General features: G+C 38.9%; 1 protein-coding gene across 8 annotated transcripts in view; it reads left to right on the top strand.

Moving 5' to 3' along the window:
* dlg3 (discs, large homolog 3 (Drosophila)) overlaps positions 1-25,100 on the top strand; it is a 171,051-nt gene that overhangs the window by 93,548 nt on the left and 52,403 nt on the right. For 6 of the 8 annotated variants that reach the window (XM_049484440.1, XM_049484442.1, XM_049484439.1 and 3 more), the window contains 8 exons: positions 862-915; positions 3,930-3,980; positions 6,525-6,649; positions 8,243-8,412; positions 10,632-10,768; positions 13,117-13,261; positions 14,714-14,870; positions 17,603-17,749. In XM_049484440.1, the coding sequence (XP_049340397.1) occupies positions 862-915; positions 3,930-3,980; positions 6,525-6,649; positions 8,243-8,412; positions 10,632-10,768; positions 13,117-13,261; positions 14,714-14,870; positions 17,603-17,749 (986 nt within the window). The remainder of the gene's footprint in view (positions 1-861; positions 916-3,929; positions 3,981-6,524; positions 6,650-8,242; positions 8,413-10,631; positions 10,769-13,116; positions 13,262-14,713; positions 14,871-17,602; positions 17,750-25,100) is intronic. The other 2 variants (XM_007254410.4, XM_007254409.4) reach the window with 1 other exon arrangement.

The following is a 25,100-nucleotide window of genomic DNA, read 5'->3' as shown; positions in this document are numbered from 1 at the left end:
CTTAACCCTAGAACTCTAATGCCTGGTGATTTTCACCCACACTGTTTGTTCATGTGATTTTCATTGTGTTGTTGCTGTCTGTCTGAGTTGTATGGGACTTTGGGGAGCTTCAGGGCTCATTGATGTCATTAATGTTATGGTTGCTTTATCCCCCTATCTATGTTTTTTTCAAGAGGCATGCATTCGGCTGATTTTAATCTTTTCATTTTAATTGTTAGTGATAGAGAGTAAGATATTTTATGGGTGTAATTCACCTGATGTTAGTGATTGTGTGTTTAAATCAGGCGCTCACATGTTCCAGGAATGGGTGGACCAAAGTTCAAGGTTTTTTTTCTTCATGTTTTTTTTGTTGGGACCTGATTTTCCAGTCATTTTTCTGCCTTTTTATAGGGTCATCTATGGTACCTTTTTATTTTATGTGATGTTGTATGTTGTAAAATTAAAGAAGGTTTCCAAAACGTGTCATACTGTACACTGTATACCCAGCGTTAGTGATGGTTAGTGCTTTAGGTTTAATAGCTTTATATGAAAGGAAATGTTAATTATATTACTGCAGTATTTAGAAGGGAATTGCTCACATCGTACCGCGTCCATTTACCCACAAACGCAGTGTGTTTAACTCAGAACCACAGGCCACTGTAATCCTCACACCTCCAGTCCTGTTCCCCTGCTCTCCCTGCGGCATCACACCGCGCTGATGATGTACCGTGTTCCAGTGAGCCGCACTGGCTGTTCCCATGGCATGCATTTATTTTCTCCTCGCCCGTGACAGCACGTGTGTGTGTGTGTGTGTGTGTGTGTGTGTGTCAGTGAGTAGCCAGCCTCACACACTGAGGTAATGCGCATCTCTTTATCTTTCAGGCGAACCCTCCTCCCATCATTGTGAACGCAGACTCGCTGGATGCAGGCCCTTATGTAAGTATCTGTTGTCTCTCTGAGAGCACCTCCAATAGTCCTGCCTGCCTCCCTACATCCCTGCATCCCTGCCATGTGGAATTATACCCCACCCCATCTGACCTGACCTTTATCTGTGCTCAAGATAAATATATGACAATTTTTTATTTTTTTATAAAACAATAAAACATAGCGGTACTTATTGGTGTTATTTGTGCTCCATCTCTTTTTTGTGCATTTTTTTAATGCTCATTGTGAATTATTCGGTAGTGGATTATTTATTTATTTATTTATTTATTTTATTATTTTTTTTAAATTACATTTATTTTAATCATTCTGTTATCTTTGTACTTTTTTTTATACCGCCGTTGCTGTGAATAATGCAAAATACTGGAAAAAGGAATATGTAGAATTGTATTTGTATTAAATGATATTGTACTATGTAAAATAAATAAATAATAAGTTCCAAAAACAAACTAACAAACAATAAAACAGTGGATAGAGTAATGACCGATATTGTTAAGTGTAGTTCAGTGAGAGGTTATGTAGTAGCCTGTTTACAACATATATATGTCATTATTATCATAATAATCTGCTTATTTAATGTCTTCACTATCTCCATAGGTCTGTCACAATTATTACATTATTACATTATTGTACTTATTATACAATATATGGCCATAACTTATATCATAGTAATTTATGCTGACCTCAATATTGCCCATTGTTTTTATCTAGCAAGTCCAGTGAGATAAATGAGCGTGGAATGTATTTGGTTTATGTAACAGTAGTTTTATTTTATTTGTTTAAAGTATTTAGGGTAATTAATCATTTGTATATTCCAATACCAATGACTTAATATCCTTAATGATTGTGGCATGTTTCGCCATATCTGTGCCATTTTGTAACTCTGACTTTGGAGCTCAATCTCAACACTCAGTCCTGTTACCTAAACTAATTCTTAGATCTTATTTTTTTTTTTTGGAAAATGATTAGAATGTGCTCAGTATCCTCATGCTATTAGCATAGACGGTATTTAGCTTTTTTCATGTTTTTGCTAATTCTATGCTAAAAACTCAGTCCTGTTACTTCTAGTCCTGTTACTCAAAATATAAAAAGTAACCATACCTGTCAAGTCTCCCGTTTTGGCCGGGAAACTACCGTATTTTACTCCTCTTTCCCGCCGTCCTCCCGTATTAGTATTTTCCCGTAAATTTCCGGAATTTACTGAATAAAAAAATGTATAGGCCACAGGCGACAATGCACTGACCGCTGTGTGTCTCTTAACCAATCGTGGTGCCGGTTCAAGGAGAAAGTCCCGCCTTTCAGGAGAAACAGCCAATCAGCTAGCTGGTTTTGCGGAGCGCAGTTTAGTGTGCGGGAAGCCCCGCCCCTCCCCTCGCTGTGAGTTCAGGCAGCTAGTCGGAGCAGCTGTCGTTAAAACTAATCTGGATATACGGAGATTTTTCTAAAAGAAAGGTAATTAACCATGTAAACTGTGATGAGATTGTTTCTGATAGCTGGTTAAAAAGACTCTTCTCTGAATCAAAACATAAATTAAACCCACTGTGTGTTTAATAAAATACAGCTTGTGACTCAGTTAGCTTAACTTTAGAATTAGCTACATAGATATTCAGGGTTTGAGAAAAATCTACATATATATATATATAATGCCCTGCCCTGATGTGCCTGATCAGCCAATAACTATCATTTACAAACTCTATTAGTTCAGGGCTAGTTTTAGGGTTTGTTAGAATTTGTTTACATCTCAAGTATTGTGGTAATGTATTATAATGTAATGTAATGTATTATTTAGAAGGGGTAGAAGAGATGGTTGAGCTGGAGAGAGAGAAAATGTGGAGAGGGCTGAAATTAACTGAACTGATCAGGAGTGGACTGAACGATAGAAAGAAGTATTAATGAAAGATTATTAATTGTGTAGGCCCCTTAGGACTATTATTTACTTATGGAATATATCTGATCCATGTCCTTTTTGTAAATTTGTGCACCCTTCAATTTCAATTTTAAATCTATTAAATAAAAAATATATATATATAAAATAAAAAATATATATATTTATACTTTATATTTAAAAAAATGTTTCCCCTCGTTTGGGCTGTTGGGGCGGCGAAAAAAATCCCTTATTTTTAAGTCCAAAACTTGAAAGGTATGAGTAACAGGAGTGTGTGCTAGTAACAGGAGTAAGTAAGTCATGGCCCTTATTCTATTATATCACCATTGCTATGCCAGTGGCATAAACTATCCAAATTATCCTAAAATGACATTAATATCTTTCTCTGCCACAGTATATTGTCCAAAAAAGTGATCAACATTAGTTATGATGACATCTGTATCTATATACCTTTTACATAATATGTTTTACAGTACCAGTCAAAAGTTTACACCTCTTCTCAGTGTGTTTCCTTTCTTTCTATGATACATTTTTAAATTGTACATTTCATATTGAAGACTATATTAAAGCTCTACAGGAACACATGCTGAATTATTCTGGAAACAAAAAGTGTTAAATAAATCAGAATGTGTTTTATACTTCAGATTCTTCTTCTAAGTATCACATTTCTCTTTGAGGACAGATCTGCACACTCTTGGTGAGATTTTAATCTCAGTGTCTTCACTAAGGAGAGTCACCTGGAATAGTTTTCTCAGCGTCTTGAAGGAAGGAGTTCCTGGAGGTGCTGAACAATAGTTGCTGCTTTTCCTTCACGCTGTGAAGCTCCAGCTCATCCCAATTAAATCACCTCAAATCACCATCTCAGTTCATCAGGATTAGATCAGGGGATTAATGTGGAGGACCAAGGCTTTAACTGTTTACTACAGAATTTCAAATGTGACCCTTAATTGTCCTACATGCCTTTAATATTAATCTACAGTGTAGAAGGAATGAGAAGGTGTGTCCAAACTTTTGACTGATACTGTCTGTTTGTTTCATTCATTCATTAAAGCTTCTGATAACAGATTATCACAGATTAAACAGTGCGTGAAACATTAACCTTCTTTAACCTTGTTGTTTGCAGGTGAATGGCAGTGATGGCATGTACAAATATGAAGAAATCATTCTGGAAAGGGTGAGTGTTTATTTTAATTTTTTTTAAACCGCACACACCTTTTTTAAATGTGTTTTTATAGGATTTCTGCGTTCACACTGCTGGTACTCACCCTGTGTCTGCGCTACCTGTGCAGATACAGCCACTAGATGGCAATAAATGCAGTAAATGGTGCTTTCAGGGCTGAACAGGAGGCTCCACAGTGAAATGGCTCCTCAATAATGCCAATGCCAGTGTCTGCGAATCACCACACAGTCCATCTCCACTCATAATTCATTCAGATTCATACTCAGCCCTCGCTGCATCACTTCCAAATAAGACAACGAGTTCCTGAGAAGGGCCTATTTTTGAGCGAGCGTTAAACAGCTCGACCCCAGCGAATAAATAGCTTTTACAGCAGCAGGCCTTTCTCTCTCTTTCTCTCTCTCTCTTTCTCTCTCTTTGCATTCCTCCATCTTGTATAAAGCAAAGTCATGTAGTTTTAATCAGGCAGTATGGAGCGTCCGCGGGGCGGCGGGAGCTGCTGGAGAGGGGTCAGCGCATCGGCTGGGCTCTGTGGGCCTCCGTCCTCCCACAGGTCTGGATGCGTCTCTGGGCTTTCAGGATAATTGCAGGGCTGCTCCTCCGCTAAGTGGCATTTCTGCATGCCGAGGCCTAAATAAACTATGTAGGATCGCACGTTAAAAGGTCCGTGGGTGTGTAACATTTGGCAGCGGGACCGGCGCGCTCGCTCTGGCTCGGCAGCCTCTGGCCGGAACGCCTCAGCCTCCCCCTCTCTTAATTTGCTTCGACCGTTTCTCATTAATTATAGAAAATAATAAAGCAAAATCTTTCCAGAGACGTCTTGTTTTGGGGGCTGTCTCTGACATGCCTGATAAACCGTCCAGTCTCAGGCCACAGCTTTACATTAAAAAAGAAGAAGAAGAAGAAGAAGAATAGAGAGGGGGAGGATGTAAAGGAGCGATGAGACAGGAAAACAATCAGAAGTGCCATCAAAAAGGACCAAGAACATATTATAGCATTCATTTTTAAGGCATTAGAAGCTTAAATTCGTACGTTAATGCAGTTTGGTCTACTGTCAGGGTTCATACGCTCATGAAAAACCTGGAAAAGTCATTAAATATGAAAATAGCAATTTCCAGGCCTGGATAAGTTTTGGAAAAATAAAAATACACAGAACATTTTGGAAAAGTCATGGAAATTTGCTCTACAAATCTTTGTGTTTCAGTTTATCGATGGAGAAAATCTATTTTGAGCTACAAATACGTCAGCTCAGAGTTAATTCAGTAATTTAAGCCTGTTCAATGAAGCTCTTAGGATCTGAAACACATTTTATTACTAAAGATTGTGTGTCATTAATTTTAGGCATACTATAATCAATTTCAATTATAGTTTTAGTTGATTTTTGTTTTAAAAATCGTATGGTCATGAAATTTTGCTTTAAAGGCATGGAAAAGTCATGAAAAAATAATGGAAATTTATTGGTTAATAAGTGAACCCTGTACAGTAAAAAGTCACACTGACTACATTATCAACTTTTTCATACAAAATATAGTAAAATGACCTTTATTAATCATTGTGTAGTAAGAAAAACCGAAGATAAACCTGATAAGTCTCAGGCCACAGCTTTACATTAAAAAAGAAGGGCGATGAGGGGGAAGAGAATTAGAATGGGCATCAAAAAGGACCAAAAACATATGATACTATTAGTTTTTTATGCATTAGAAGCTTAAATTCTTACATAAATGCAGTTTGGTATTACTGTTTATTGTAATATCGTAAACTATGTTATACCCTGAAATATCGTGCCACACCCCTAATTATCACATCAGGGTACTACTGTACTTTTTTTTTTACTGTTTTTATCAAAATAAAAATTCACACTGTTCTAATGTCCCATTATATATCTACTATAGACAGATTATATCTGTCCAGTATCATTTATTTTACTTTAATCCTGGATATATGGAGATATTTGGAGGAGAGCATTATTATTAGTATCATGACATTCTGGATCATTGACTTCTGTTACAAATCTGATAAAATTCTTGTTTTTTTTTTTATATCTCAGTTAGGGGTGTGACATATTATATTGTATTGAATAATAACATTAAATTTACATTTTGTTGAAGTAGTGTATGTTTTGTCATATCACCAAAATAATTGTTATCGCGAAAATACCATAAAATATTGTGATATTATTTTAGGGCCATATCACCCTCCCCTAGTGCATATATTGATCTTTAAAACTATACACATAGGCTTGTTACATTAATTACATCATCAGCTTTCTCATAGAAAATATGTGTAGTCAGTAAATGTATTATTTTTTATTTAGACATTGATGCTTTTAACTATTTTTTAGATATAAAAATGCAAAAATTAATACTCTGTGTATCTGTACTGTTCACAAATCTGATGAATATGGGTACATGTGCTCAGAATGACTTCTGAAAAGGATTTTTTTTCTTTTTTTTTAATGAAAAAAGGAAAACATTGGTGAATCTGTCAGTCCTGCTGTTTATATATGTACACTAATATATGTGAAACACCTGTGTTTAACAGGGGAACTCCGGCCTGGGCTTCAGTATTGCTGGAGGGATTGATAATCCACACATTCCTGATGATCCAGGAATCTTTATCACTAAAATCATCCCCGGAGGAGCAGCAGCCATGGACGGCAGACTGGGGTGAGTCCACACTCTGCCCTACTGTCCCTCCCTCCCTCCCCCCCGCCTACCTCACACTGTCCCAGTAAACTACTGCCTTACAAACCCTGCCCCACTTCTGCACCGCACTGCTGAGGTGCAGCACTGCTCCTCCTGTTTGTGTGTTTTTACTTCACAAATCACTGAGCTTGATTAGATGTGATAGTTTTCAGATTTCAGATATCATGTGCCTTCATTTCTGCCCCAGCGTGAATATCCTGTGGGCACAAGATGGCACCATTCTGTTACTGTCAAAACATGTCGAGTCTGTCTCGTTTCATTTTGGGGGTAATCTAATAATCTGCAAATTTGAAAACGGCAGACACAATCCTCACTTTCGCTGTTAGACACATACTGTATCTACATGTCATAAGGCATATAATCATATATTAAAGAATTCAGTATTGTTATTATATTATATTATATATTATATTATTATATAATAGTATAATTATCATATAACAGTATAATATCATATAACAATTGTTATTATGTTTCAATATCTAGCTATTTATAGGTATATGTTTGGGAAAAATTAACATTTAAATTTTTTTTGTTAAATAACAAAAAAAATGCTTTAATTGTTTGGTTGAATAACTCTGGTTTTTAATCACAGTTTTCATGCATCTTGGCATCATGTTCTCCTCCACCAGTCTTACACACTGCTTTTGGATAACTTCATGCCTTTACTCCTGGTGCAAAAATTCAAGCAGTTCAGTTTGGTTTGATGGCTTGTGATCATCCATCTTCCTCTTGATTATAATCTGAGAGGTTTTCAATTTGGTAAAATCAAAGAAACCAGCAAATTTATAGGAGAAGGAAAAACCTTCTTAACTTTCAGTAGAAGTCAATGTAAAAAGAGTTTGTTTCAGGTAAATTTGGAGAATTTCTATTGTTTCATTCATCACAATATTCTGGCACAGTGTAAAAGACAGTTTGTGTGTTCAAATAATGTAGTAAACTAAAAATCAACAAAATTGTGATACTTGATTTTCATTGGACAGCGACGATATCTGAAATATTTGCGATATTGTATATAAAAAAGTATTATTACTTGGTCTAAACCCCAGAATGTCTAGATGGTTGTATGGCCTTAAATAAATAGTTAAATATATCCATAACTGTATATGTTGTGAGGTGTTATTTTATATAAAAATATAATACAATACAAACAGTACAAAAATGCCCACGTAGCTGATAATGATGACAGGATATAATAAGTTATTTAGTGCGTCTGTAAACTGCACTGTGAAACTAAAACTACACAGATCAAATGTACAGAATACAATGTAACAAACACACAAACCTTGGTGATCTGGACTTTCAAGTGTGAAAACGCCATAAATCAACATGATAAATATTATCTTTTAATAGCTATACAGTAGATCCATATTAATCTCAGGAGAAAATAATGTATTTTATAATTAAACCTGGTGGTGTAGGCAGTGTATTTTAGCCTGGAGGCTGATTGATATTAGACAGATTTGTCATGTATTAACGTGAACGATGTTCAGTTGTGAATGCAGTCTTTGCTCTCTCTCTCTCTCTTCGTGTGTGTGTGTGTTCACATGTCAGAGTGAATGATTGTGTGCTGCGGGTGAATGAGGTGGATGTGTCGGAGGTGGTGCACAGCCGGGCTGTGGAGGCTCTGAAGGAGGCGGGACCTGTGGTCCGGTTGCTGGTGCGCAGGAGACAGGCCCCCCCAGAAACCATCCTGGAGGTCAACCTGCTGAAGGGGCCTAAAGGTTGGAGCACACACCTGTACACCTGCACACCTGCATGCACCTGTACACATATCTGCACATTCCTTTATGTGGTCTTAGATACAACGATTCTGTACTGCAAACCCAGATAAGTTGAATTTACTTTAAAAATTTGAGGAAACCGGTTGCCTTAAAGGAGTTAAGTTATGAGTAATTAAAACTTAAGTTAGAATAACTTACAACATCAAATTATTACAACTAAAGGGGAAGTTTGCTCTTATTTTTTAAGTAATGGAGAACGAAAACTTGAGTTAGCTTAAATTAAAGCATCAAGTTATTACAACTAAAGGGGAACTTGATTTATTTGTAAGGTAGCCCAGGGGGGGAATCACTACACACTGATGGTGAGTGTTAGTCAGAAACTGTTGGACACACCCAGTATGCAAATAGATTGTGAGACAGAAGCCAATGAAAAATAAGCTGTTAATGACAAAAGAATAAACTCAGTTATTATAAGTTGGTTCAACTCAAAGATCTCAGTTTGAATAGTACAGTATATGTTCTCACAAATTTTCAGCTAACTCAAAATAGTTGAGTATGTTTAGAAATATCCAATTTTATGTAAAACAGACTTAAATAATTTGAGTTCAAACTACTTCTGGGTTTACAGTGTGTTTGCAATACACTAATGAGCCAAAAGTCATTGGACAAGAAGTAGTATTAGTATTGTGTCCCATGACTTTTGTCACATCCCACTGAAGCTAAAGAATGCTGCACAGACCTGTGGGATATGTGTGTGTAGAGTCTCCTGCATTAAATGTGGATATAGAGTTTGGATATCTGCCCAAAACTTTTTTTTATTTACACGGACAATTCTAACCAGATGACACCGGTCACGATCATTACCGCCCACTGCACTACACTGTCCACTGTGGGTGGTAATATTAGCCTTCTATTACAGATTCCCTGTACATATGGCCATTATTAAACTGTTAATGTTGATGTTAACGTGTTACCTCAGAAAACAGCTTACAAACATCCACATTAGTTGTGTGGTAATATTTTAAGGTTGAACGCTGGCCCGCGTGGTCATGCATGGCATTGTGAAGTGAATTATCAGAGATTGTAAGCGCTGGATGGATGGGATGTTCAATTTCCAACACTGTGTATGTATTAGTATTATATTAATAATAATTTAAAAAGACCTACAACTGATCAGTGCGCTATAGATCGTTAAAAAAAGTACCCATATTGTCATGTACTATAATTATTAAATAATATACTATAGAATATAAAAAATATATTTTTAATTGGTATGAACTAGGCTTGTGTCATGCCTGATACGGACACTGTCGTTTCCTCTTCCTGTCAATGGACATGTGCCTTTCCAGCATGCATCTGACAATATTAATTGTACAGACTTATTTGAATGCAGAGCACAAACCTGACTTTTACCTCATCAATAAACAGAATAAAGACAGTGTGAACGAGCAGATCAGTATCTGTCTCTGCTGAGACTCACAAAAGCGCCGCTCTGTTAAGATATGAACGCCCCAAAGTCAGAGCTCACCTGACTCTTAAAGGGAATGACAACTGGCACACTGATTGGTTTATTTTACATTACACCCAAAACACACCCATGATTAATTAAGATAATAAGTACATGCATTTTGTCTGTTTCAAGCTGCGCAAGGTGTATTTTTTGTGCCCTCACGATACCAAATCCATCTGTGCGATCTGCAATTGACCAGTGCACTATAGATTGCTAAAATAGTGCTCATACTGTCATGTACTATCATTTTGCCCAGATGGGAGAACACAAGGTGGGACAAATGTTTTATCAGCTTTCTTAAAAATAAAGATTGATCAAGATTCATCAGGCTGTTTTACTCTCTTCTACTCCTGTAATGACTTGGCATGGGCATTTAACATTCCCTGATCCATAGTGTGAAGTGTGTACTCGGAATACATCATAACAGGCATTACTACCCAGAGTGGACAGTGCAGTGGGTGGTGATGATCATGATGATTTGTCTAGCATTTGGCCAGAGCTGTCCTTCTTTAAACACAATTAATAGAAGGATCAATTATTTCAATATACCTCAAGTCAACGCAGCATTTAAAAGCATCCATGGGACATGGCAAAAGTCATGGGACACAATGCTAATTTTCTTATGTTACACAGCTTATGTTATAGCTGGTCCAGCATCAGAACACCCTCCTAAAATCCTCCTTAATGTTGATTTGATGTTGTGTTTCAGGCCTGGGCTTCAGCATTGCTGGAGGTATTGGGAACCAGCACATCCCTGGAGACAACAGCATCTACATCACAAAGATCATTGAAGGCGGAGCTGCACAGAAAGACGGGCGGCTGCAGACGGGCGATCGTCTCCTGGCTGTAAGCTCCTATTTTACTATATACTATTTTAGGATTTTTTGCTGAAAAGTGTACAAGAGAAGCTCTGGGTCAGTTTTGTAAATGATCAGAGTCTGAAATTTGAAAACTGCTTTATTATTTATGGAACTTATAACTCTCTGTATGAATGATATGGAGATGCTCCTCCGAAGAAAACCCAGACACAGCCCAGTGCAGGGATACAGAGAGCCCCCGGCCTGCTGCTGGATGAGTGACGAGGCAGTTACGGCAGAGGTGGCTGGTCAGGACTGTCATAAATAATGTCCCAGTCATCAGTTACGGCTGCCATCAGGGAGGCATGCAAAGTGTCCGAGCACCTGCCAGAAATATTGCATCTCTCCAATAAGGTTTCCAGCTCTTCAGCTCAGAATGTAAATATTATGAATAATGTACAGTAGTTCTCCCGACAACATACTGTAACTTTCAAGATCTTATAGAGTACCAGTCCAAAGTTTGGGAACAGCTTCTCATTTAATGTTTTCTACATTGTAGATTATATGTAGATCATTGAGGATAAAACTATGAATAAAGGAATTTGCCATCAACAACCTGGGGCTTTTTCATAAGAGGCTTGGAGCCGTGTTACTGTAAATCTGCTTTATGACAACATTTGTTGTAAAAAGCGCTGTATATAAATAATAAAAACGTAAACCCAACTCTAGAAAATCTGTACTGCTAACAATAGGGATGTTTTGTGGCAGAGATTAAAGTGTTCAGAATTTGGGGTCCGTTGTAGGAATGCACTGGATGTTCCGCAAATAAAACTATTTGACAGAAAACTACAAAAAACTTGAATTATACTGAAAAATGACTTATTTAAAGTCATATTGTGTTTTGTTGGTATGTCTGCTGGAAGCTTAAAATGTTTATTGTTCAATAGATATATTTAAATTGTAGTTACATTTCCTATGAAAAGCAAGGCACAAATGCATTAGGCTGTTTTATTTATTCATTTGTGAAAAAAGTGTCAAAATAAAAAAGTAGTTACATTTAAAAGGTTGTTTTTTATATTGTCATTACATTTTTTATATCAAGGGCAATGTCAATGTTTAAAAAAAAAACATTATAGCAATAGAACTGCCTTGCTCTACATATAGGCTATAACAAAATAGCATATTATTATACACACATTATTATACAGACAGATGGTTTTCAAAAAAATGTTATCCCTAGCAGCATATTTATACTAGTTTTATTTTATAATTAATTTAATATTTTTAAATTGTAGTTACTTTTTCCATGAAAAGCAAGACACAAATGCATTTAGGCTATTTTATTTATTCGGTTGTGAAAAAATGAAAAAATAATTAATTTAGTTTTTTTTTTTATTAAACGTTTATTATAAAAAACAGGTTATAGCAATAGAACTGCCTTGCTGTACATATAGACTATAATAAAATAGCATATTATTATACACACATTATTATACAGACAGATAGTTTCCTCAAATTATCTCATCCTCATCCCTTGTCTATCAATAATAGTTTTGGATTTTCCAAGTAAGTGAATGTACACTTTCATAAGTCGCTCTGGTTAAGAGCATCTACCAAATGCCATAAATGTAAATGTAAATATAAAAGTAAGCGAGTCCTCAAAGCAGAAGGATCCACTTTGAAGATCCTTTTATAGTGTAGAGATGTAGAAAATAATTAAATATAGATTCATTTATAAACTTCTGTCTGGTATTGTATGTGATACGTTTTATTTTAGGACCAGCTCCTTCATACTTGATGGCAATGATGGTCAAAGCCAGATCTGTACCAAGAGCTCTTAGAGCTTCCAGTACGACTTGACTCGAACCACCATCCCTCAAAACCAGCGGAAAACCACAAACATATCGACTCTTCTCTGTTCTAGAGGTGGTGGAACGAACCTACTGTGTGTCAGAACATCAGAAATGTAAAAAAACTACACGTTATAAAGCTTGGTGTATCTCTTAATTGTAGTGTCTATAAACTAGCTACAGATATTTTGAAGTAAAACACAAAGCACTGTTGTTGTAAGTCGCTCTGCTAAATACCTTAAATTTAAATGTAAATGTATTTAATTCAGCTATATTGGTCTTTGTGGATTTCCAATATGTGCCCTGGTAAAGTGACAGTTCACACCAAGTGTAAAATAGAGAAAGGAAAAAACACGCTGGTTTCCGCTTTTCATCTCCTTTCCTTTGTGGTGGAGTAAAACCTCCTCCCGGTTCTGAGGCTCATCCGGCCTCCTCTCCACGGCAGCTTCCTTCCCATTACCTCAAACACAGTGTCCGACCGCCTGCAGCGACCCTCCAGAGACTGACCTGTGTGTGTGTGTGTGTGTGTGTGTGTGTGTGTGTGCAGGTGAATAACATCATCCTGCAGGACGTGCGTCACGAGGAGGCCGTGGCAGCGCTGAAGAACACTTCAGACATGGTGTATCTGAAAGTGGCCAAGCCAGGGCCGGTGCACCTCAACGACATGTACGCTCCTCCGGACTACTCCAGCAGTACGTACCTCCTTCTGCTGCACCACACCAGCCCACACCACAGTCTGCATCACAACATCATAATAATAATAATATCTCAATTTATCATTTTAAATAAATAGCAGAATCTAACATTTACCTTAAATATATAAAAGCAGCCAAGACATTATTCTGGTTTCTGAGGTCGTGGCAGCAGTATGACTGGGCCCAGTGGACCTAAGCTCAGACACTTTTCTATTATTTTCTATTCATTCATTACTTTGTAGGTAAAAGTATAGATATTAGGATTTAATATCAAGTATCAACTCAAGCTCTTTATAAAAATTGTAGAAGTACTGCTTTCAAAACTATTTAAAGTTATAAAAGTAAGTAATGTAAGGAGAAAAAATAAAGCCATTAAGAACAAAAGCTTAGGCCGCACCACAGGGTCCTATAGTGCACTACCCTTGCACTTTGCACGGCTTGAAATGCACAAAAGGCATGTACCAATTCTCTTATTAATCATGGGTGTGTTTTTTGGGCACTATGTGGAGTAAACTAATCATAAACAAGTCAGGTGTGCTCTGATTTTGGCAGATTGCTATTTTAACAGCGCAGTTATAAGCTATTTTATTCCAAATAAAAATATTGTCATTCAGAGCTTTTATTTGTAGAAAATGAGAAATGGCTGAAATAACAGAAAAGATGCAGAGCTTTCAGTCCACAAATAATGCAAAGAAAACATGTTTATATTGATAAAGTGTTAAGCATTTAGAAATCAATATTTGGTGGAATAACCCTGGTTTTGAATCACAGTTTTCATACATCGGCATGTTCTCCTCCACCAGTCTTACACACTGCTTTTGGATAACTTTATGACACTCCTGGTGCAAAAATTCAAGCAGTTCAGTTTGGTGGTTTGATGTCTTGTGATCATCCATCTTCCTCTTGATTATATTCCAGAGATTTTCAATTTGCAATACACCTTGCACAGGGTGTAAGATGGGAATCTTAACTCTCATATAATTACAAAAATAGCAAATGCAAAGCAGCATACTGTCCATATATATTATCCATTACTCTTTCTAAGAAGTAGATAGTGAGGTATTTAGCGTGCGAGGCCGTTTTGTAACAGTGCGGATGGATCTGTAGCGGTGGGCGCTCTGCTCTGTTCTCAGACTCCCACATACTGCAGTTCTGCCCACCATGCTGCCCACCACACTGCTCCACACACAGCCCTCCTCTCGCTCTCCTGCCGAGCGACGAGGCACACGAATCTGTGTGGAGTCACACCTAAACACTCTGCCAAGCACCGACCGTGCTCCAACACTCGCGCAAGCTCACACTCTCAAACTCTCTCTCTCTCTCTCTCTCTCTCTCTCTCTCTTTTTCTTTCTCTATCACACACATTTCACAGACACTTCCACACAGCTTTAACCACTTCAGGACTAATCATTTCTCTTTTTCCTTCTACTGGTCTCGCCCTCCCCCCAGCCTTCCCCACCATGGTGGATAACCACGTCAGCCACAACTCCAGCATGGCCTACATGGGAGGCATGGAGCCCAAGCCCGTGTACCAGCCCCCGCAGGTCACCCCCTCGCGCTACTCCCCGGTGCCGCGCCACATGCTGGGGGAGGACGACTTCACCAGGTCAGTTCCCTCTGCCTCCATAAATGCACTGACTGTTTAACACACGAAACCACCTCACACTGTCCAAAACAACTAAACAGTAAACACACGCATGCAGTTCTGAGTTTTAACCAGTTTTAACAAGATGGGAATTTGCCATCTGTTACACACGATGACTGTATATAAGCATGGAGACAGCACAGAAGCATCTTTGACATTTTTTTACTTTTTTTTTATTTAAAATTCTTTGCCCATTTCCTTCCTAATTTACATGGCCAATTACCCAACCCACTCATTAGAACTCCCCCTATCACAAGGAGGGTGAAGACTAGCACATGCCTTTTCTGATACATATGAATTAAGACTCCGCCTCTTTTTGAACAAGTAGCCAAGTAGCATCCCATCGCTAACGCTCGGAGGAAAGCGCAGCGACTCAGTTCTGATACATCAGCTCACAGACGCAGCCTTGTGCTGATCCACATCACCCTAGGAGTGATGAGGGGAGAGAGCGCCATCTACTGTACCCACCCAGAGAGAGCAAGACCAATTGTGCTCTCTCAGGGCTCCGGTAGCTGATGGCAAGTTACATAGTGGCAGCATTTTCCATCTAATTTTTCCCATCTTAAACTATAAATCTGGTGTGAAATGGATTTGTAGTGAAACATAATAACACAGTACAAGTACAAACTTTCATCGAATAGCCCACCTCCATTCACTCCCAGCATTCCTGAATACAGTGCTTTTACAACAGACTTACAATGCTGGCAATAGGGGCATAGCATCGCCCATGCAAAGAAATAGCCATTTTTACACCATTAACCAGCTCAAAGTAGCTCCACACTTCATCGTTAGTTCTCAGTGCCTCAATTTAAATGTCAAGATCCTCAGAATTCTATTGGTGGAGCTGGTTAATGCTGTCTCTGGTCCTTTAGGCTGCACTGTAAACTCAATGAAGGCAGTCTGAGATACTTGACCTGGGAAAGGGGAATAGTCTGGCCCTCTAGTCTTTATACTGTGCAGATTCTGGTTGTAAATTTGACAACACCTTGATCCTGTTTGGCTTATATAAACAGAATGAAACCACTGTGTTCATGCTTTCATGCTTATATACAGTCATTACTTACAGATAACCATTTAATGCATTCCTTATTCATTTTGTTTGATCACTATTGTCTCACTACTTTGCTTCGCATTAGCGTATTGGTTTGAAAGCCTTGGTGATATTTGACTCACAGAGATCACATCACGTGTTATGATGGAACTGGGCAAAGATGGAACTAAAGGAGAGCACGTATTTCGGAGTAGGTGGAGGGTGTGGGCTGAGGAACATCTATGATGTCTCCATGTTATGCTGCTCTGTGTGGTGCTGTGTTTGTGGACATGGCCTAAATGGAAAGCAATCGGGGAAGCAATCAGTATCTGAAGGCCTGTGTGAGAGCAGCAGCTGCAGACAGTCTCAGGCAAGAGCTGATCTTATATTGGACCAAACCTGTGAGTAAAAGATCTAGCATGGGTCCTGACCTTCTGACCTTCTGACTTTTCTGACTTTTCCGACTTTTACAGTTTGGTCTGAATCAAAGATTAAAGTAGCCGGTATGGAAGGTTTTATGCATCGCCGTCCAGACCAAAGGAACAAAAGAGGTGGTCCTGATGTGGATCAGAAATAGAAGCATGATTTGATTTGTTTGCAATGTGAAAACACTTTCTGGATCAATTAAAGGAATCTAAAGCAAACGAAGAAAAAAAGATCAGGTGTTGCACTGAAATCTGACTTTTCTTTCAGTGCTTTTCCACCAAAGTGAAGATGGCACCTTTCTAGTTTGTAAACCTACTTTTAAAAAGGTTCGCCACATTTCCACCAACAAAAGTGGGTTCCAGAACCAGGAACGTTCATTTTTAGTGGGAACCCAAGAATACTAGACTCTTCAGCTCGAACCGTGATGACATCTGTGGGTGTGTCTGTTTGTACAGGAGCCTCATATATCTGTTGATGACGTATGATGGCATTTTTGATGGTGCCACTAAAACTGGTGGCTTATAACCCCGTATGGAGCTGGTTCAACCAGAACCAGAGTTATTTTGGTGGAAAAACGTTATTTGTGTGCAGGTGCATCACGCAGCAGTAATGTAGATTAACTCTTTTTTATGAACAGATATAAGAGGAATCTGATATTTAAGAATATGTTAAACTCATTCTGCTGTGTGATGCACTTGCTCTCAAAAGGAGTCAGATTCTGACAGAGAGGAAGAATTTGGCGCGACACCATGAAAAACAACTCTATAGGAAGATGCAGCCTATGTGGGTGATGATAATGTTGATGATGGTGAACTAACTGGACCGAATGTACAGAATACGAATGTAACAAACACATGAACCTTGGTTCAGACCTTTTGTCAGGAATTTCATGTGTAAAAACGCCTTTTTTACGCATTTAAATGGATGTGAGACCTGCCTCAGAGTGAATAAAGCATGGAGCTAGTGAGTCAGTCCAGCCCCCCCACTGCTCTGCTGCTGTCCAGTCCAGGGACATGAGGACCCTCCAGCCCCCCCCTGCTGAATAAGAGACGAATGCATCTTCACTAACGCATGCGCAGTGTTCGTGTGTCTCTGTCCGTGTGCATGTTTGCTTTGTTTGTTTTATTTCGTAGGTACAGTACAGTACAGTACATGCCTTTGTCTGTGTCTTTATGTCTGCTGTCTCTGTGTGTCTCAGCCAGGCCCATTCACTGTGTGATTTCTGTACCCCCACTAGGGTCGAGCCCATTTACAGTGTCATCCACAAACATCTCGGGGAAACCAGCCCTCCCTCCCCCCACCTGTGCAGAGGGGGGTCAGGGGATGGGGGCTGCGGCCCCGCCCCGCCTGCCCTGTGCCAAAGCCTGGTCCCATACTCTGGCAGGTACTAACCCTACTAACCCACTGCTTTTACCCACTGCTTGGCCTAGCTTAGCCTAGCCTAGCTAACCTGACAGTCACCACCTCCCCCCCATCCTCGCCAGCCTCTCTAAACCCCGCCCTCCTCCCCACACTGAGTGCGTGGACATGCACTTCATAATCCAATCACTGCAGAACTTCATGAACTTGCCTTAAAAAACATGAGTCAGGCAATATATTGAATTTGTGCTCTAAAGCTGCTATATGACCATACATCAGTTAAAAGGTGAAGATTATTTACATGCATCAGTTTCAGCATTTGTTCCAAAAGTGTTTGGATGCCCTCTAGGGGGTGCTGTGTTAAACACTGCTCGCTTATTGCTGCTACCACTGTCTGTTTCTTTATGCATGCACAGACTGAGACATCCCAGAATAAGCCAGTTAACAGTGAATTATTGGAAATGCAATTATTGGGTTAAAATTCAGCTCTAATACAATTTGTATGCCTTTTTACTCAGATTAAGGCATTGAATAATGCTGTTTACATGACTTATTTGAGTAATCAGATACAGTGGTGCTTAAAAGTTTGTGTTAAAAGTAGATAAAGAGGATCCAGTTAAACAAATGAGACAAACATTTTATACTTGGTTATACACATTTATAAGAGGCAAAAGTATGTGAAGCTTTGCTTTCAGTATCTGGTGTGATTTTATTTTCCTCCTTTGCAGCAATAACTGCAACTAAACGTTTCTAGTAACTGTTGGTCAGTCATGGACACAGGTTTAGAGGAACTTTAGCCCATTCCTCTGTACAGAACAGCTTTCACTCTGGGATGTTGATGGGTTTCCTCACACCAATTCCAAAATATTAATTTTATTCTTCTTGAATCATTCTTTGGTAGAATGGCTTGTGTGCTTCGGGTCATTGTCTTGCTGCATGATCCACTTACTCTTGAGATTCAGGTTATGGTCTTTAGAGCTGGTTTTGTAACCTTTCCATCCTGATAAGCATCAACAACTCTTTTTCTAAAGCTCTTTTGCCAATCACAAATAATTTAGTATATCTATTTAAATGTTTAAATATATATATTTAAATGTTTTAGATTCACATTTATGCAGAAATATAGACCATTTTAAAGGGTTCACAAACTTTCAAGCACCACTGTACCTGCCTTAAAGTGCATTAAACCGATGCCAGTGTATTTGAACACACTCACTGAAGCTCTACAACAAGCCCAATCTCCTCCTTTACCATCAGTGTCCACAGGAGGCTGCACAGTGTGTGTGGTTCTGTGTACTCCTCCTGTCTGTCAGCTGTAAGGAATTGCAGATGTGCCTATTACAGCAGCAGCAGGGAGAGAAGGGTGAGGCTTATTTTGGTATTCGTTTTGGCCTGTGAGACTTTGCACCTCTCTAGAGTTCAACTTTAGAGTTTTTATTGATTGTACCACTTTACTAAATAATAGACTGCCTTACAATTCTGAAATAATTTAGCATGAGAATATCATATATTAAGCATGAGAAGGATTGAGTATCAGGATTATATCTGGATCCCAAGTTTAAGCCCAAAATGCACTTAAAACAGATCTGATCATACAAATCACTTCAGGGGGTGATTTGGGGTCTCTGAGTAATGCCACTATGATCATAGTTCGAATCAGTCAGTTCAAATCCCTGGTCATGCAGCTTGCCATCAGCAGCCAGAGTCTGAGCGAGCACAACTGGCCTTGATGTCTCTGTGTGGCTAGATGGCAATTGTTACCCCAAGCGTGCCTCATCTATGATCCAATCACTTAAACTACATTCAGATGGTCAGAGATGCATATAACCACATTATTACTGTAGTGTAATACAGTGCTTTGCAAAAGTATTCATTACCCCTTGAACTTTTTTCCCGTTTTGTCGACTTACAACCACAAAATTAAATGTATTTTCGAGATTTGAAGTGATAGACCAACACAAAGGAGTTCAAAAGGTATGAATACTTTTTGTAAGCCCCACCCACATAACCCTGTCATTGCTCCTGCTATAACGTACATAACAACTGTGAGACTACACCGCCCACCGTACACACGGGTTAGCTAAGCACGCTATAATAACAAGCTAATTCATTATTAATTAGCTTGTTATTAATCATTTTTTGTTAGAAGTATTAAAAGTGTTAAAAGTGCGAGTGAAACTAGCTGCACAAGCTTTAGACCGGTACTGTGTGTCTGATAGCTTCTCCCCTTTAGCCTGTAGCGCTCTATACATGTCTACACCCTCAGCGTTCCCTCTGCAGCAACATACTGTACATGTGCTTCCATTCAATCACACATCCGTCTGTGTTCTTTACCGACCCGTACTACACCCCCTGCTGAGATACTGAGATACTGAGGCCTTCTGTGGGCACCTTCTACTTGCCTGAGCTGAGTTATGTGCTCTGACTTGCTGTCTGGGGTGGGTATCATCTCAGCTGTGTGTGTGTGTGTTAGTGCTGTTATCCTGTAGTTCTGCAGTGTCTGCTTGGTTTTATACAGTGATTAGTGTTAATAATGGCTCATTTAGATTCTCGTAATGAGGTCTATACTAGACTAATGCAGTTGCTAAGGGAAGTGTTTAGCTTGTAAACTGATCTATGATCTATGTTCTGCTTTTACAGCAGTTGGAATCACTGTGGTCTGTACGAACTCAGAACGGTACAGAAGATTAGGAGAGGGACTGGGTGGAATATAATGACCTGCATGTTACTGCATGTGGAGAATAGGTTGAAACGTGATGCATATTTTGTGGGTGTCTGTGTACTACTGTTGTTTACCAGACTAGATGCACTTTCATGGTTAGAATTGTGTGAATTAATGACAGAGGAAGCTTTTTTATTTATAAGCGTAGTTCACTTTTCTGGGTCCGGATTAAGCAAGAAAATGATGCACTGTTGTGCTTTAGTTCTGTTTTGCTTTAATATCATATTAACAAACTAGCTAGAGGTGGGAGAAAATATCAATATTGCAATATTTCATATTGTTTATCAATTTAACCTACTAAAGTTACTGCTTTATTAAGCCAAAATAGAGTAAACCTGGGGTGAAAAATATTGGTTGTTAAATTCTTTGCAACTGACACCAATAAATCTAAAGTTTCTGGTATTTGATTATTGAGGAGTATTTTATCCTCTTCTGTAACACAGATGTCATGAAGTATTATAGAGAATTGTTGAGTAATTAGACAAAATTAAATATCTATAATGCATTTTATTAATAAAATAAACCATATAAGCAAATTAATGAAAGTTATGAGTTACAGCCTTTGTAAAATAAGGTAAATCCTTCCAATGGTCACTGATGTTCAGGAGGCTTAAGAAGGATCTCATCGGCTTCATTTTCAACATTATCTCTTTATTTAGATCTTAAGTCCATTATAGATTCTTAATAGATTCTCATTAAACATTCAACTGCACGTTTATTAAATGCAACTGAAGTAAAAAATGATTCTCTGTTGAATGTAAATCTAAATACAGCTCTAACCCAAACTCAAATTGTAATATTTCAGTGCTAGGTTTAGGGTTAAAGTTAAGGTTTAGGTTAAGTTTAGATTTTAGTGTGGATTTTTGTTTGAGTAAGACTAAGTAAGGTTAGGATAGAATAATTTACGTTCCACTAAGGATTGATTTGTTTAGTTGAGCGTCTATGAGGCATTCATATGGAACATCCAAATAAACTTGACTTATTACTGTTAAATAAAAAAAAAACTGACTTTAAAATTTCAAGTTCATTCATTCTACTTTTTATTGAAATTGTTGGTGCATTACATGAGGAGACAGCTTGGGAACACCCACACCTGTACACGTTGGGAGGTGTTATTGTGTGAGTGAGGTTGAACACTGGCCCATGTGCTCATGGCAAGGCTAAGTGAATTAATGGGAGTTGGAGTGAGGATTGATGGTGGGTGCAGCTGAATGATGGGATGTTCCTTTTGCTCAGTCCGCAGTTTCAGGTGTGTACCAGGAATACGTCCTAGAAGACCACCACCCATGATGGTGACTGGCAGCATCTGGCTAGAATTGTCCATGTGAACAGAGAATTAACTCCCATACACATGCAATTCAGGAGACCACACACACACACACACACACACACATATATATATATCCTGTAGGTCTGAGCAGAATTATTTAGGTTGCATGTGACAAAAGTCATGGGACTTAATACAAAAATGTGTGTTTGTGTCGTGTTCCATTCATGTTTATGTGAATCTGTGGTGTTGTGCTTTACTGGTGCAGCGAATGTGTGTTTGCTTTTAATATTAATATATTTGTACATAGACAGTGTAATGGAAAAGTAATTGTTTTGAGAGCTAACTGACCCTTATCAGCACACACACACACACACACACACACACACACTGTTTCCCTGCAGCGCTGGAACGTTCCGGCTGCTGCTGCAGTTATGTAAACATGTACAGTAGACGCTGTTCTTCCTGTAAAGGTATTGAGAAGTGAGAAGTTGGTGCTGCAGTCGGGCACTAATGATGAGTGGGGCACATTCCTGCAGCTGTCGTGATTCATCTGCACAGGGAGGAAAGCAGGCCACACACCCTGCTCCTCCCACACACCACAAACACACACACACACACACTGCAAGCTATGCTTATCACACAAACTGATAGACTTAGACAGGCCCACAGAATGTGCTGACGTGCACACAGTGCATGCATACAGCTTGTGCATGCAAAGGTATATACTATATTTATAAAATATGTTATGAACATTGATATACATTTGCAATAAAACACAGAATCCGACCGAAGATTTTAAATACCAATCAGTCTATTGATTGATAAATTAGCAGATAAATTTGAAGTAATCTGATTAATCAAAATGAACATCTTCGTTATTACAGGATTATAATGTAAATATACACACACACTATATTACCAAAGTATTCGTCCACCGGTCCAAATCACTGAACTCGGGCTCTAATCACTATTATGTCCACAGGTGTATAAATAAAAGCAGCAGCTAGGCATGCTGGGACTGTTTCTACAGACATAAGTGAAAGAACTGTGGTACCGTGATAAGATGCAGCTCATGTGCAACAAGTCCAGTCATGAAATTTCACTACTCACTACTAAATATTCCACAGCCAACTGAAAAAAAATAAGAGACCACATTCTCTAAACCAGTTTCTCTGATTTTGCTATTTATAGGTATATATTTGAGTAAAATGAGCATTGTTGTTTGAGTTCAGAAATCAATATTTGGTTGAATAACCCTGGTTGGTTGTTAATCACAGTTTTTTTCATGCATCTTGGCATCATGTTCTCCTCCACCAGTCTTACACACTGCTTTTGGATAACCTTATGCTCCTTTACTCCTAGGGGAAAAATCTAAGCAGTTCAGTTTGGTTTGATGGCTTGTGATCATCCATCTTCCTTTTGATTATATTACAAAGAATTTTCAATTTAGTAAAATCAAAGAAACTCATCATTTTTAAGTTTCTCTTATTTTTTCCAGAGCTTTATAGACAGTGTGTGTGTGTGTGTAAGACACTGTGACTGAGTCACAGAAGGGACTTAGATCGGCCTTCTGCCCATCTGTGCTTCCCCACACTAGGGCTGTCACCAGCACATTTGCATGTCTATCTGATCCACCACAGGACCTCAGCTCCTGCCAGATGTATAATATTACTGAGGTTCTGATGAGATCTTCAAATCGCCCCTGAGATCATCCAGTTTAACCCACCTGCATCCAGCATCTATAATCACCACTATAAAGTCTCTGGACTAAATTCACTCGTTCTGCGCAGATATTAAGGGATAATGCTAATATTAATGTTAACAAACAGGCCCAAACCCTGCAGGGTTAACCCTGCTGTTAACATTAATATTAGCATTATCCCTTAATATATCCCTTAATAACTGATGGGAGTTTTAAAAACATGTTTCTGCTGTGTGTTTTGAGGACCGGATCTTGAATCAGAGTATCTGATAACTCCCTCAGGCTTTAGCTGTAAAGTGAATCAGGCTGTTGGTCAGTATTAAATTATAGTGTGAAAGGCATTACACGCTTGTGGTATTGCATAGTGGATTTCGGTTGAATTAACATGTTATTAACATGGATGGGTGGAAATCCCATTCAACAAAATAAACTATAAAATAGACTAACAAAATAGAAAATTAATATTGATAAATAGTTTCAAGTTTCAATGTCTACTAGTCATTTGCACAACATGTTTGGACATACAGGTGCTGGTCAACGAATTAGAATAATTTGAAATAGTGCAATCATGAAATTCTTTGAATGCATTTTTTGTGCAGAAAGCAAATCAGGTGTTCACCGCACCTGTCCTACTCGTTAGACTAATCGCAGAACTCGTTACCTGGAAAAAAATTTGCTCAGCTGAGCTTTCCAAAAGGCCCATTTAGGCCATTTAACTGTGACACTGTTGTTTTATTGAATTAGAATAATGGAGAAACCGTTTCATTGAATTAGAATAAATGCTCGAATTTTTGTTTTCTGTGATGAGTGTTCACTGTGCAGTATAAAGTCAGGGTTGAGTAGAATTTCTAAGTTGTAAAATCAATCATGGGTAAGCAGCGCGACCTCTCAACCGGAATAGTGGCTCAAATTCAAGCCCTTCGCCAACAAGGCTTGACCCAAACTAAAATTGCTGAGCAGCTCGGCATCAGCCAGTCTTCCGTCTGCAAAGCTCTCAAGAAAAACTGCAGCAAGCGCACCAACTGTTCCGGCGTCCGAAAAACTTCTGCTCGCGACAACAAGCAGCTGAGAAAGATCGCAGTCAGCAACCGGTTCAAGTCCACTTCCGAGCTCACCGACTTGTGGAACAAGCAGACCGGCGCTGACGTCTCCAGATCAACCACTTAGCGTCGTCTGCGCGAACTCGGCTTCAAATCTCGCGTTCCAGCAGTAAAACCGATGCTGAACAAGAAACAAATGGAGAAACGGCTGAAGTGGGCCAAAGAACACGGCGAGTGGACTGCTGAAGACTGGCTGAAAGTGGTCTTCAGTGACGAATCACGCTTCTGCATCTCCTTCGGTGATCAAGGTCCTCGTGTCTGGCGTCGTGGTGGCGAAACCTACAACCACGAGTGCGTGAAAAGATCCGTCAAGTTTCCCCAGAGCGTTATGGTCTGGGGATGCATGTCCGCTTGAGGTGTAGGGAAACTCTGCTTCCTCAAGAAGACTGTCAATGCTGCCGTATATCAAGATGTTCTGGAAACGTTCCTGATTCCGACTGTTGAGGAACAGTTCGGCGAAGAAGACTTCATATTTCAACAGGATCTTGCACCGGCTCATGCGGCAAAGTCGACCAAAGATTGGTTCACTAAAAAACAGCTTGAAGTTTTGGCATGGCCGGCCAACTCGCCTGACCTCAATGT

Source organism: Astyanax mexicanus, chromosome 10 (assembly GCF_023375975.1).
Source record: "Astyanax mexicanus isolate ESR-SI-001 chromosome 10, AstMex3_surface, whole genome shotgun sequence".
In the NCBI taxonomy this organism is placed as follows: domain Eukaryota; kingdom Metazoa; phylum Chordata; class Actinopteri; order Characiformes; family Acestrorhamphidae; genus Astyanax; species Astyanax mexicanus.
The sequence above is the reverse complement of the archived record's forward strand: the minus strand, read 5'-3'. Positions and strand labels throughout refer to the sequence as shown.